The sequence below is a fragment of the Ciconia boyciana genome, chromosome 21 (genome assembly GCF_034638445.1).
Source record: "Ciconia boyciana chromosome 21, ASM3463844v1, whole genome shotgun sequence".
NCBI classification, from domain to species: domain Eukaryota; kingdom Metazoa; phylum Chordata; class Aves; order Ciconiiformes; family Ciconiidae; genus Ciconia; species Ciconia boyciana.
Genome location: NC_132954.1, coordinates 3,097,461 through 3,111,967, shown reverse-complemented (window position 1 = coordinate 3,111,967; position 14,507 = coordinate 3,097,461). Strand labels below are relative to the sequence as shown.

At 41.0% G+C, this 14,507-nt stretch overlaps 1 protein-coding gene across 5 annotated transcripts in view; it reads right to left on the bottom strand.

Moving 5' to 3' along the window:
* Positions 1-14,507, bottom strand: part of LOC140662050 (lethal(3)malignant brain tumor-like protein 3) — a 52,402-nt gene that overhangs the window by 23,142 nt on the left and 14,753 nt on the right. For 3 of the 5 annotated variants that reach the window (XM_072885067.1, XM_072885065.1, XM_072885066.1), the window contains 10 exons: positions 10,656-10,764; positions 9,932-10,103; positions 8,420-8,477; positions 7,277-7,365; positions 5,900-6,004; positions 5,132-5,267; positions 4,539-4,630; positions 3,408-3,559; positions 1,693-1,769; positions 147-232 (listed from right to left, as the gene is read on the bottom strand). In XM_072885067.1, coding sequence (XP_072741168.1) covers positions 147-232; positions 1,693-1,769; positions 3,408-3,559; positions 4,539-4,630; positions 5,132-5,267; positions 5,900-6,004; positions 7,277-7,365; positions 8,420-8,477; positions 9,932-10,103; positions 10,656-10,717 — 1,029 coding nt within the window. In that variant the 5' untranslated portion in view covers positions 10,718-10,764. Of the gene's footprint in view, positions 1-146; positions 233-1,692; positions 1,770-3,407; positions 3,560-4,538; positions 4,631-5,131; positions 5,268-5,899; positions 6,005-7,205; positions 7,366-8,419; positions 8,478-9,931; positions 10,104-10,655; positions 10,765-14,507 lie in introns of those variants that run through there. The other 2 variants (XM_072885068.1, XM_072885069.1) reach the window with 2 other exon arrangements.

Genomic DNA, 14,507 nt, shown 5'->3' with positions numbered 1-14,507 from the left:
TTAAACTCAAAGTAAAAAAATGAGTTTCACCCTCTTGGCACAGACATATGGTGAACCACCATCAAATAAAGCATCTAGCAAGAAAGGGCAGATAACAGCAGTTTCCCCTACCCTCCTGATCTAGGACAATCAAGAGATTCACCAACCAGTTTGAATGCTCTTGCTGGGGCTGCCTGGGAATTAGTTTCTTCCAAGTATTTCTCCCATGAGAAGGCTTTGGAATCCTTGTACCCTGAAAAAACAGAGAATTAACATTTAAGTAAGAAAAACCCACATTTATTGTTACAAACAACAGAAAAGCAGCTATGTAACACATGGCTATTATGTTACTTTAGCTCTTACAATGGATGGCACTGGAAAGTGGTCTGTTTATTCATACACACCACTTACAGCACACACAGCAGCGCTGCATGTTTCCCTAGCTTCTACACAGACCTTTAACCCTGACCTGAAAAACCTGAAGAGTTCATTTCTGTACAACTTAATCAATGCTTATTCTCTAGAGAAAGCTGCCAATTAAGCGCTAGTCAGAGGATTCTGTGATGTGCAATGGCATCACTAAATTAACTTCCTATTTTATTAACTATTCTATGTGTGAGTGCCTGCAAGCTTGTAGAAACTTCTCGTCTCCTGCTACCTACTCACCCACAGCTGAGTAAAACCAGCAGTCTGGAGATAAAAGGCTCCATCACTGTTACCATAATCTCAGACACCTACATGGGTGTGCTACTCTAACAACAATGGGATGTCTCTCCCTGGCAGCTACATTTAAGAAACTGCTCTACTTTTTTCCCCTTCCTATTTCAGTATTTTTTAGCCTCAGTATTGTTTCCTTTTGGCAGGAGGGTGAAATGACTAAACCCATAGGACAGTCTGCAAATTGCTGCACGTAAATCTCTCAGCAGAGAAACCAGAATTGACTGCAGATTCTGCTGGGGACACAGGCAATCGTGATATGAGTAGGGGGAGTAGGGGAGCTGCACACCACAGCCTTGGTGCATGTCCCAGGAGCAGGAATAGATGCAGTGTTGCTGAAGAGTAAGCGTTTACAACCCCTTTTGCATCTGCAGCAAAGGCACAGAGACTAATTCCTCCAATGCAGAGGGATCTTGTAGTGCCACCCACTCTACTAAACTTGATACGCAGTAATTACAGAAATTCTTGCTCCAGGGCCATCAATCTAGCAAACAGCAGACATATTTTTAAAATTTTTGTTATTTTTAAGGTGAATGAGCACTTCCAAGGCCTGAAAACAACATTGATTTTCCTGTAGGTTCTGTCCTTTTTCATTTGCCAACACTCTCTTCATTTATTGAATTCCAGTGTGGCAGGAAGAGATGTGGCTTCAGTTACTCCTTCATTTCCAGAAATTCCATCTTATCATCTATGAAATCATGATACTGATTCCTCTTTCTTCCAGCTCACCTTAAAGGAAACGCTGCAAGAACTTCAAAGTTCTTTCCCTTCTGAAATCAAACGTAATTACAGATTACCAAACCCCATTCCATTTTCTGAAAGAGCTATGAAACAAAATAAAATGCGGTGGCAAAAAGTAGGAACAACAATATTGTTCAAGCAGTAGAGAAGAGAGTACTGAATGGAACCTGTAGCCTGCAAATATGTAATTATGTGGAAGATAAAGCTTGCAGGTTCTTTGACTGAGGCAGGAAATAAGTCTCACTTTCAACATACCAGGTGGTGTTGTCAGTGGGGTTCCAGTTTCTTGGCAGTACCCAACAGGACGAATATATGGGCTGCTAGCTTCACACCTGAATCAAAGAGGGAAAGTTGGCACCAGTCAATTTTAAAGCAAAAAGAAAAGCAGAATTTCAAATTCTGTCTGATACGCCTTTGCTGGGTTAGCAGATGCCTTCAGTGGGTGTGATCATGGTGTAGAAGACAAGCATTACCTCGTTAGAATTTATAACGCCAAGTTTTCAAGGCACTCAAGCTGCCCCAAAGGATGGGGAAATACAAAGAAGAATGTCTGGTGCTTTAAAAAAAGAAACAAACACCCCCCCCCCCCCCCCCCGACCATACCAACCACAGTTCAGCTTGGACATAGAACATCCAAGCTAAAATGCAAAGGAAGCAGAGAAACAAAAAACAAACCCTCATCTCCAACTGAAACACTATTACTGTGGAAGAAGAGGAAATTACTTTTAAGGTCTTTGCCAAGAATTGCATGTTATCCATCAATTCTAGCTGAAACCTAGTGGTAGTTTGCCTGGTTCCCAATTCTATTGCATGTTTAGATCTTCTGAGTCCCTGCAGGAGGCAACGGGCCAATTTGAGACAGCCCCTTTTGTCACATCTGCTCTGAGGAAGGGACCAAAGTAGTCTTTCAGATCTAGGAAAAAACCTGTGTGTTTTCAGCCAACCTGTACTTTGAAGCTTTGTTTGCCTGTGTTTCCCATTAAAATTTTCAAATTCCAAACAAAACATGGAAACATGGAAGCTTTGTGGAAACAAAGCTTCACAGGCTAAAATGGTAAAGGAACAAGATCTAAAGTCCTGCAAATGGAAACACCAGCGTTAGAAAGTTCTGCATGACGTATTTATGGCAAAGAAAGAAAAGACCAACTTGCCACCAAACAGGTGCCTTTTCCGAAAAAAAAAAACCAAACAAAAGGAGATAAGGGAGAGAACACAGAATACTGATCGAATCAGCATTAATTTGATAAGCATGTGCCTTGCATTGCTTTTACAGACAAATTCAAAGAAAGATGCTCCATTCATGTAGGTTGGAAAACACGGACCAAAAAGGGAAAACGTTTCCTTGACTAATATTCCACCTGGCCCCAGCATGAGGGCAGGGGATCAAGATTCTCAGATGCAGAACAACTGTAGCGCAGGTCAGGACTTAAAAGCCTAAATGTTGGCAATCATTTTTATTTTCAAAGGGCCTTAGCCAAACTCCGCTGAAGCAAATGGAGAAGATTTTTACTGACTTCAGTACTGCCTGCTTCCAAATTTAAGTTTGCAGAGAGACATGCCAACACCCACTACGAGTCCTGGAAGAGAGGTTGTTACTCATCCCAGGTGGTGTCACTAGTGGAGCTTACTCTTCCTTTAGCTCTGCCAGAGGAACGGATAACATGAACATTCCCTGACTCGACCCAAATCAGCCAGCTGCATCACCTCCAATGCTTTTTACCTCAAATGCTTCACAAGCTAACCCCACTGGTTTTGCACTGAGCCAACTGACGAGCACTCAAACAGCAGGAGAAGCTACTGGGCAACTGGCACCTTGTAAAAACCCAAAGTAATTATTCAGATGATTGAAAACTGATTTAAGATCCCAACTTTAGTGACTACATTTAAAATATTAGATATTATCCTTAGTGGAAGAGTGAAATAAACCACAGTCTACTTGCAGATATATATTAGAAATAGAATCTCTTTACCAGTAGTCGTAACTCTCATCCCAGTTATCGAAATGAATTAGCAGGCGGTTATCCACCATGTCCGTGATGGTTGCGACACACATCAGCGATGGATTCTTCTTGTCCACTGCCTCTAGTTTCATTCCCAGACGAAAACCAGAGGGTGTGACAGGCTGAGGAACAGGATGTCAGCAAAGGGAGATTAGCCACATTCTAGGTCAGGCCATTTAAATTACCCTTCTAAACTCATTTGTTGCAGGTTGTAACCCCGAAACCCACAGACCAAAATGCACTATAGTTACTAGGAAGACATCTACAGACAAGATTTCCGTGTGTTCTGGCAATGATTGTTACTATTTCTAAAAAAGAGCTGATGTAGCTTGAATAACAGAATCTCCAGGCACACAACACTACAGATTCAAAGGCTAAGATGCACATGTCTTGCAGTGATGAGTACTGGCAGAGGATAAGGGTGAGCACTGCAGGTCCTGTCTTATTAGCGGAAAAGTTAGAGTCTTCAAGGAAAACAGGTGACTCAGAAGCAGAGCAGAGCTGCACAGTTAGGCCCTGATCCTACTGAATGTAGTTAGTGCTCTGTCCACCTGCAGTATCAAATCCGCCAGACCGTGGACTTTGTGTCATCTGAGTGACACAAATGGGAGTGAGTGTTATACAGGAACTGAGGCTAACAACCAAAAAGAAAGCAACAGTAGGTGAAGGATGAAAAATGCTCAAGATCCATAGCCTCATAATGAATCCCATGGCGCACATGAGTATGCTGCTGGAAACCAGAAATTATTTTGGAAATGATTAAATTAGAGGAAAGTGACACAAATATCTTGACTGCAGGGACACAGCAAAACAGACCGTTGTAATATATTTAATAAATGGTAGAGTAAATCTTTTCCTCCAGTATTAAGGAGGAAGGGAAATACAAATTCTCTCTCTGGAAAGTCAGTGACTGGGGGAAGGAAGAAAAATTGTACTAGTTTCCCATCTTAAAAATAAATCACAGCAGGAGACAGCTTGCATCTGATTGTACCATGGTTGTACCTCTGACATGAGCATATTAAAAACACGTAAATATTCTGGTCAAAACTCACTTAGCATCAGACCTATTTGAATCATCTTGTATTCAATATCACCACTTACAGTGCTGAGGGTCTTAAAAAGGCTCTTTGGAGCTGCTTGAGCTTTGCTATTCTTCAAATAGGAAGTCCAATTAAATTCTCCCTCCTTGAAACCTAGAAAGAGAGATAAAGAGATTGTTTTACGCAGCCCCATTACATTCAGATTGTTTTTTTAGAAATGGAAATTACCTGGGAAGAATACGAACTTTGCATGATAACTGCCCTTCTACAATCTTCAGGGGTTATGCATTTCAGCTAAAATATCTCTCTCTTTTTCAGTATAATGTCCAATCATTAATCTCAACCTTCAAATGTTTCTAGGAAATTGAATGCAGGAAAGAAGCAAGTTCTGAACCCCAAAGAGACTCCTTGCTTTACATGCTCATCCAATAAAGAGTTTCTAATTTGACTAACAATGTCAATCTTTGGGAATATCAAAAGGAAGCTGTTTTGTTCTTTTGTGATTCACTATCTTAGTTACACATCTTCCCTTTCAGCCACTCAGGTTGAGTTCCACAATGAAATCATACTAAAAATGAAACATGCAGAGCCAGGACAACTAGTTCTTAGTAGAATTTATGGTTTCTTGTACACCATTCTATTTTTTTTTCATACCTTTAGGAGGGAGCAGCTTATGACTTGTTTTTTCACACCAGCCAACAGGATGGATGTCTGAGGAATCAGCATTAACCCAGAAGTCATAGCACTCTGGATAACCATCAAAGTGTAATCGCATTCTGTACCCTTGAACCTATAATGAGGGGAGCTCTGATTATCATAAAGGGTCATAAAGAAGTTAAAGAAAAGCACTAATCAAACACTCCTTCCATATTTGGATTTATAGATAAAAGTAAATGTAAGATCTCATTTATTTCTCAAAAGTCGAGTTTTATTTTTCCTCATCCCCCAGTTTCCACACTCCTCTTTCCTCACTCCAAACAGCTGAAAATAAAATTGGTCAGCGTAATTTCACTGGCCTCCTATTCCATACCCATGCACACATTACTGTGCGGCATATCTGGAGCACAAATGCAGTCCAAGAACTTTTATGTCTATACCAGATCAACACAGATTTCACATAACTGAAGAAGCATAAAAGCATTTTAACTTGCTTATATTTACTAAGTCTTAGGGCCTAATTGCATTGTTCTTTTTCATATTTGTTCATTGCATGCAATTAATAGGTTTACTATTCTGAGGTACAACTGCAAAAATCTGACAGTAGGCTTTCAGGCATAGATCATTAACCTTCAGTGTCACCTTGAACTCCTCCTAACCATTAATTAATTAAAGTACTATTATTCTTACGTGTTTACTTTTTATTGAAAAAAAATCCTGAATGTACACGGGACTTTTGGAATCAAAGATAGGAAGAACAACTACCTCAGCCACTGTGAGAACACAAAATCGAGAGGGGTGTTCAGGATCCAGCCCTTCCAATTTCATTCCAATTTTAAATCCATTTCGGCCTTGTGGGAATGATTGATACTGTGAGGGGGGGAAGAAGGAAACATTTGTTTTTAATTCCTAAAGACAAAATCTATTGCAGAGCAGTCATCAGATATACTTAAGGCTTCAAATTTTCAACTCAGAGAAGAAAATACTATCACTAAATGATCGCTGCTTTAATACACAGGTGCAGGCACAGAGATCAATAATGGCATGATCACCATATTTCAGATTTACTTGTTATTCTAATTAATCTCTCAAAAACACTGAACCACGAGCCTGTTGCAATTAGCTCTGAACAAATCTTTCAGCAGATGCAGAAATGAGCTCTGTTCAAACACAAAAGAATCCCCTTCATAGCCCAGTGTAGGAGGGCTGGCAGAAACAAAGAGCCAGGAAAGCTAAAATCACTTTGCCTGTGTCAGCACGAGGTCAGCAGTCCAGACTTTCCCAAAAGGTAACTTCTCATCTTCAAATGGTAAAAGGGACAAGGCATGTTTGATCTGGAGCTCATTTACACAGTCATTCCAGAAAACATTTGTTTTTTTCATTTATTTGCAGTCTTAATCAAAATTACATATTTGAAGTATAGTACAGGCTTAAAAGTAATCTGAACTGGAATTGCAAATGGCTTACTGCACCCACTGCAGTTACCTGACTTTCCTTCTCACCTCACTCTGCAAGGTGCCAACAGCCCTCGTCTTTGAAGAGCTCACTGGGAGCTGAACTTTTAATGTGGGCTGGCGCACTGGAGTGCAGACGCAGCTTCACCAAGGCTAAACTCATCCTCTTCCACCTTCAATGCATCAGACTATGAAGGAACACAACTTCCACCCTCTCTCGTAACAGTCGCTTCTCATTGAGACCATCTACAACGCTCACAGAGCTAACTGACTTGCAGTTTTCTACAGAGGAAGGATGGAAGGGGTGTTGTACAACCACAGACAAAGCACAGGACATGTGAAAGACATTAAGCTGTTCCCCTCCAACATTACTCGGAGATTGCCTAACAGCCCATTTATCCAGAGCTACCCAAAGCAGATCGAAACAGTCATTGTTTATTTCCGAGTGAGATTCAACCAGCATTTTTTACACCCTGGTTTGGGATGAGACTCACAGGGCAGATGCTTGTTTCCACAGTGCTTGAGGGCTGGAAACAAACATGGGGGTTTTACTGCCTGCTTGCACCAAAACAACTCAAAAACGTAACTGCTGGCTTAAGGGTAGTCTCCAATCCTACCTCCACGGAGTTAGTAATTCTGTGATGTTGCCTGAGAAAAACATAGCAAGAGAGCTGAAAAAGCTGCCAACCTCTCTGAACAGTTTTAGGGGAGCAGCTGGCATCCGTTCCTCTTCTAAGTAGGAAACCCAGTTCCATACCTTCTTCTTTCCAGGAACAACTAAGCAATCAAAAACAAAGAGAAAAATGAATGTTTCTCTCGGATGCCTCCCGCTCTGCCCTCTCTTTTTCTCCTCCCATGTACACGCCAATGCTGTTTTGCTGTTGTACCCCAAAGGAGGCAGTGTTACCCAACTTTTGAGGAAAGGTATGAATTCCAGCAGTAGGAAAACCGTGCTCATTTCTCATTTTAAAAAAATGTATTATATCACAGGTCAAATGAATTGTGGCACCCGGATTGCTGGCAAGCTGCCCATGGAAAGTTGCCACTGTAAAGTTTGGACAAGATATAACAACTTAAAATTGTGGAAAATAATTCCTTCTCCTGATATTTCACAGAGGAATAAGGGGTTAGATATAAACTAAAAGACAGCACAGAGAGGCATACAATTGCAGCTGAAATACACCTAAAACAAAACAAATGAAAAACCAAGTGAATTTTTGTTTAGTTCACAAGATTTTTTTAATATATATACACATATATTTATAACCTGCTAATACCACAATGCATCTGCTAGAGACGCAGCTACCAGTACACAGACGATGAAAACAACAACTTGGGCAGGTGCTTGGATTCATTCTAGTAGGACCATGGTCATACACACAGAAAAATACGTTTTAAATGCATATTAAAAATCTCCCCCCAGTTTACATATGCCAACTCCTTTAAGGTATATAATAAATTTAACCCAAAGTCTATAATCAATCACATGATGTTTACAACTTATTTTCTGTTTAGCATTTGTAGTCTGTGGCTATGAAGCTCTCCAAAGTCAATGGAAAAAATATTCTTACTGGCTTCAGGGAGCTTTGGATCAGGCTGTCTCCTTCTAGATCCTCTACACTGTGCCCACCACGCAGGCAAGTCTAGTATATTCTTGCTAATACATTTCAGAAGACTGACTGTGGTAAGAGGGTTATGTACCTAATAAGCTATTCAGAATGTGAAATGAGCTCTACTGTCCTTTCCTCTTCTGTTTACTATTACTCATTTTATAATAGCTAGTAAAAAAGTCTATAAACATTAAAGAAAAGAGACTATGAGCTTAGCTCACCTTGTTTTATTGGTTTAGTGTTTCTGCGGCTTTTCATATTATTTGATTTATTCTTCTCCTAGACACAGATATGTTAAAAAAAAGTTTAGCAATATTGTTTTTTCCTCCCTCTTTGATCATCTCACAATGCAGGTACAATAAGGATGTAACATGTAACTAACAGGACTATTAGCTAGCATTATTGTCTTCTGAATAACCCTGCAAGAACATTAGTAGGGTATGTTATGTATATAACTTTGATCCTGCAGTATCCCAAAGTGCTTTACAAATTATTTAATATATGCTACTAAAGTTCATTTAAATATGGCTACTGAAGAGCAACACGGGCCCAAAATCTCCATTACAATACAGAGGATTTGCCTTCTGCAGTGCAGGATTTACTGCTCACATAAGGAACTTTATGGTAATGCTCCACTTTCCTTTTCCTTTCAGAGGTTCTTATGTCCATCTATACCAGGGAATGGATACAGAAAAAAAAAAAATTATGAAGCCCTGAAGGAAGCAGAAGCTTCAAGCAACTACTGTCATAGATGAACACCCCAGAAAATGCGGTCTCCCTGTGACACACTTGGAGCCAGACTGCCACTCACATTTCTTCTATGTGGTTTTCAAACTCATGTTAATTCACCCAGGGTTGTCATTTCTCAAAGCAAACCAAAAAGGGCAAATCTGAAATGCAAAGCTGCCTGCCAAACATGCCCCAGAAGAGACAGGGGAGCAGTTTCAAGTGAGGAGAAGGGGAAAGAGACAGAATGCAAGTACTTCTGAAAACACATGTACTTAAAAACATCTTATACACATCACAGAGAAAAGCTGAGCAACAAGATGAGTTAAACTGTTCATGACATCAGAAGTTGCAGCTTGCATTACCAATGAACACCTACCCCAGCGTCTCTGCATTACGAAAGCACGTGCAATACGTGAATAAAAAGAAAATGGTTCAGGCCTGAGATGCTACACACATGGTAGCAGAGTGCAGGCTTGCACAAAGAAGGGCCCCTAAAGGGAGTAAGATGCTTAATGAAAGTTAAGAAAAGATCAGGACAGGACTGAGGTACTTCTATTCATCCACCATTAATACAGGTCTCTAGTAGTGTAGTGAGTGTACATGCAAGTACCTAATAAAAAGCAATCAAACTCTGCGGTTTGACACTGATCTTCACTATCACAGAACAGTACTTGACTGTAGTTAGATAAATTATTTTTGGAGGCATGTGTTTTTATTACTGTGCAATACACTTGATGCACAGGGCTATAACTACACCTATGAAGATATAGTCTGAAATCTTGACTTCAACTTCACATGAGCTATTCACCCTTACAACTCCTCAGACTTCAGAACAGATATTCTCATTACTGATGTAAATCAGGATCAGATCCACACCATTCTCATGGGTACAAAACAACCTCCCTCAGCTCAGTTTGCATTGCACAGTGAAAACTGAGACACAGAATGGTCCCTGCTCTTCACAGTTCTCTTTCTTTAAAGAAAATACATGCAGCCTCATTTACCTCATCCTCATCTGCATTTTCCTCGTCATCCTCAGACTCCAGAAGCAGCCTTCTCTTCCTTCTGAGACGTTTGACAGGTCTGTCAGCCTCATTCACCTGACAGCCACTGCTGGTATTAAGATTTCTACTACTTCCCCTGTTTCTGCAATCATCTGGAATGTCTCTGGTATCACTAAATATCCAAAATTGAAAACAAAATAAAATTAAAAGTGCAAGAATACTCCTGCAGCATTCCCCATGTCTCTGTACCTCTTTGGAAGAATGAGGATGCCTGGGCTGACAACCTAAAGAAGTGAATCATGTTTGCAGGATCTGCCAGATAGATATCTTTTAAAATCCAAAGTACCGGCACTGCTCTGACCACCAGCACAGCTCGAGAGGGTCTTTAATTTTGCCTTTTTACAACTCTACAGGAAGTTAAGACATCATGCTTATCTGTAGGATTGGGAACTGAGGCATCAAGCACACAACCAGCATTTCCGCAGGCTGGGAAGAGAAATGAGGACCAAGCTCTAGAGGGGAGCTTTCCTCTGTCAGGCATGGGAGCCTCAAGGGTAACAGGAAGGTCATCGTCAGAGCTGCGCAGGTGGCTCTGCTTCAGCAGTGCCACGGTAACGCTTACTCTGAGGATTTCATTGTACTCACAGCAACACTTTTCTCTTAACACAATGTTCTCTTTAAACATTTTTAAACACAGAACAGGAAGAATATGGGGTTTCTTTACCTGTCTCTGTGCTGCTGGGAGCCCGTTTGAGTACAGAACTTTCCATTCTCAAAGCAATCCATTTGCTCACAGGTTTGGAAATGGGAGCAGGGCACGTCTTCTCTGGGCACTGCAGAAGCAAAGAAAAAGACAACTATTAAATTAAAGTGTTAAAACACCTTTCATGCAATTAGTTTTGTCAAAGTCCTTTACAAACTTTCCTTAAGTGACCCTCAGTATCCCATTGTGAGGGAAGTAATTATTATCTGTGTGCTGGCATCTCACTAAAGAAAACCCCCTTTTATCTGCAATAATTTTGGAGAAACCCTGCCCCCTGTAAAAGTGATAAGGGAGGATATAATCTCAAGGCTATAACCAGGACACAGTTATAAATTGTTTTATACTTCTTTATTCCTAGTAACCCTCTAACTTGAAAGACAAATATCAAACAAGTCCATCTTGTTTGGATACTTTTAATACAGTTGGTTAGGTTTTAAAACTTCAGCCTTTAAATATACTTTGTACATATGAAAACTCTTCATAGGCAGCCTCTAAAAATAGCACATTATTGATGGGAGAATAGAAACAATTATTTCTATATCTAGCAAGGGATATATATCAACGTTTCATCTGAATGAAAGCATGAAAATGTAAGGAATAACTCCATATATCATTTATGTTTACTTTCTCCTATGATTTGAGTTCTTCCTAATGCAAATTAATTTATGTTTAATATTTTAACAAAATACAACTACAGTGATACCCATTACCAGGCATCTGCACTATCCTGATGCATACTTTGCTCAAGTAACCTGACGTGCAAATTGTGAACAGGGGCTCCTACGTATACGTCATTCCTATTCTGCATTTAGTGGCACCGTTTGTGTGTGCTGGTTCAATCAATCCATTTTTTAATGCACCATTAAACACTTTAAAAGAAAAAAAAAAACCAAAACCACACCACATCACACAATCCAGAACGCTGAGATATGAGTCACTTTATTTTTTGTTTAAAGCCATTTTCATAGTCTCCTTACCAGTAATTGCACTCATTCTGCTAAGACGACTGACATTTTTCATTTACATGGATTGCTCCCTATAGCCCAGTTATGGACGTCAGATGGTGCTGGCTGGAATTGGGCAGATAGATGGCCTGCGCACAGAGTGCATGCATGCCTGCTTGTATCACAACTTAAAGCCTCTCCCTGTACCGTCGGGGACCAATGATTGCAGGCAGGGAAAAGACAAAACAGGGAAAACTTACAAGAACCAAGAGCGCTTGAAGAGATCTGCTCAATTAGAAGTCACACTGATCTATGGAATACACTTGGACTAAAAGGGTGTGAAAAATTCTTAGGGCTGAGCTGTCCATGTAAGAGTTGGTTCTTTGTGTGATGGATTGACATCTCCTCAGCTCTTGCAGACGAGGAGAACAACCCACAATCAGCAGGAGAGTAAGCGAATGCCTGTAAGTGTAAGTGAATCTGCAGAGCTTACAATGAAATCTGAGATGAGAAAAGCCAGCAGGGAAGACAGGTACAAAGCCTTCCTACCCAAAATCAGAAATAGTTCCATCAAAATCCTGGGGAAAGCCAACTGGCAGACGCTTGTCCAGGCAGGCAACAAGAGGAGAGATTGTTCTCTTCCCAAAGAGGAAATTCCCTCCACGGGGGTATATGATTTCAGTGATGTAGGGATCCAGCGTTGCTAACACAGACCTTGTACAGAGTTAACGCCCTTTCAATTACTGCATCAGGATGCACCGGTGATGTTGAAGACAATGAGGCACTGAACAGGCTCCAGCTGCTGTCCTGTAGTGCCTCTGTGTCCCAAGCTAATTCTCAAGTCTCCTGCCACCACCTTAGAAGAAGATCTGTGTCGGCACAAGGCGTCAGGCAAACCTATCAAGGGCTCCCTATGCCATAACCACATGCTGTCACGTTTAACCAAGAGCATCTTTAAAATATGACCTTATGCTGGATGGCTAATGATACTCTTGGGATGAGAGCTCTTAATCATCACTCACTCCCTAGCTAGGACTGGTCTCCATTAGGACTCTCTGGAAGACACTCAGGCACATCTGCGAGGGAGCTCTGCTGAAACAGTGAGTAATTTAATCACAGGAAACTAGTGATTTACCAAAGTAAGTGAGGCTGGCCAGCCTAACCAACCGAGTTGTCTGGACTGAAAGAGCTCAGAGGTTAACATACAAATATTCTGTTTTGAGCTACTGGTTTCTGGATAAACAGAGTAAGAACAGGTCTGCAAAGAACTGAGATATTTCTTGTCCGTTACATTGATGTGCATGTCCAGTAACATGCTTGTATTATCCTGTTAAAGCTCAGTTTTTCCCTAATTTCAATTACAGTAGCCTTGGAAACGTCGAAACTCTTATGGCTTATAGTGTATTTCTTGGCATGAGCCTGGTTAGAGGAAACTCTCAAGGATGTTCTTGCAAAGATAACTGACACTACTGGGGATTCACCCTGAGCCAGGAATGCCAGGTTAGCACAGCACTGTGCCATCCATTCATGCTCCACACTGCGTAATGCATGCAACCAGCGAAAGGAATCACGCTGGAAGCTCCCGTCACCCCCGAGAGAAGTCAGCTAAGGCACAGCTATACGAGTAAATCAAACAGTGCCAGGTTCTGCAACTCAGCCACATGCATCTTTAGCACAGCGCCGGGCCACTTCTGGCCTAGGGCACCTAGCACCATCCCAAGTAATTCTGAAGCATGGTTCAGGAGTTAGCATGGAGCTGAGATGCTGCCCAGTGGATGCAACCTATCTGTTTTGGAGGCTGAGAGTGTTTAGTAAGGTATATATGACCAGATAATTCTGGTCTCAAAGTCCCAAACCAGGCAGTTTAGTTTAAATACAGATGCAGACTTAATTGCTGTCATGACAAGTAAATCACCAGTGTTAAGGAGAAACGTTGATGTCATTGCTGATCCACTACCCTGGAAAGAAGGGGCTCCATCTTCCCAGAATCACCACTTAAAGAGATCCTAGGACGTAAGTTAAAACTCAGCGTGAGAGGGATGTTTGACTACATCGACAAATCCAGCCCAGGTCATTTATATAACCACACTTACCTTCCACAAAGGCGAGCACAATGCATGCGTCAGGTACTGTTATGACTACGCAGTAATTATATTCACTCTAAATACTCCTAAAATATTCGAAATAAGACAGTGACTCACTCCACATGCTGCGCCAGGGAGCACCACGCTACTGAAGCACACATTTCAGTTAGACCTGTTTCTAGAAGCTTTTTCAGAAACTGTATATTCTCTTCCACAGCAAAAAGCTCACCTTCCAAATCAGTGCTAGAGGCAGCGGAAGCATTGATAGCAGCAGGAGCAAAGCTGGTTGGGTTGGCATTTACTGCTGAGGCTGAAAGATTTTTTATGGCTTCTGCTTCTACTTCAGTAATGATTTCTAGCAGTCCAAACTCATTTAAACGGAACTGCAGGTAAGAGAAGAAAGCAAGCGAATAAGCAGTAAAAGGGCTAGGAAGGGGACAGGAAGGAATACAGATTCCCTGAGGAGCAACTACGTATGGGACAAAAAGAAATGGCTGTATGTACATTAAAAAGCATTAAAAATAAGTAACAATAAAAGTGAGAAACACCCAATGCAACTCTTCCTCAAAATGCCACCAACAGGCCCCAAAAACAGTCCAACGATGCATTTTGTTGTCAACAAAAGAAAGCTATGTTAATTCTACCTGCTTTGGATGTGCTCCCCTTATAAAACCCAGACCTCTGATGAACACATCAGAATAAACACCCTCAGAAAAGCAGTTTAACCCAAAACTCTGCTCTGACGGTTCAAATTCATCCAAAAAAGCACAATTACATTTATTGCA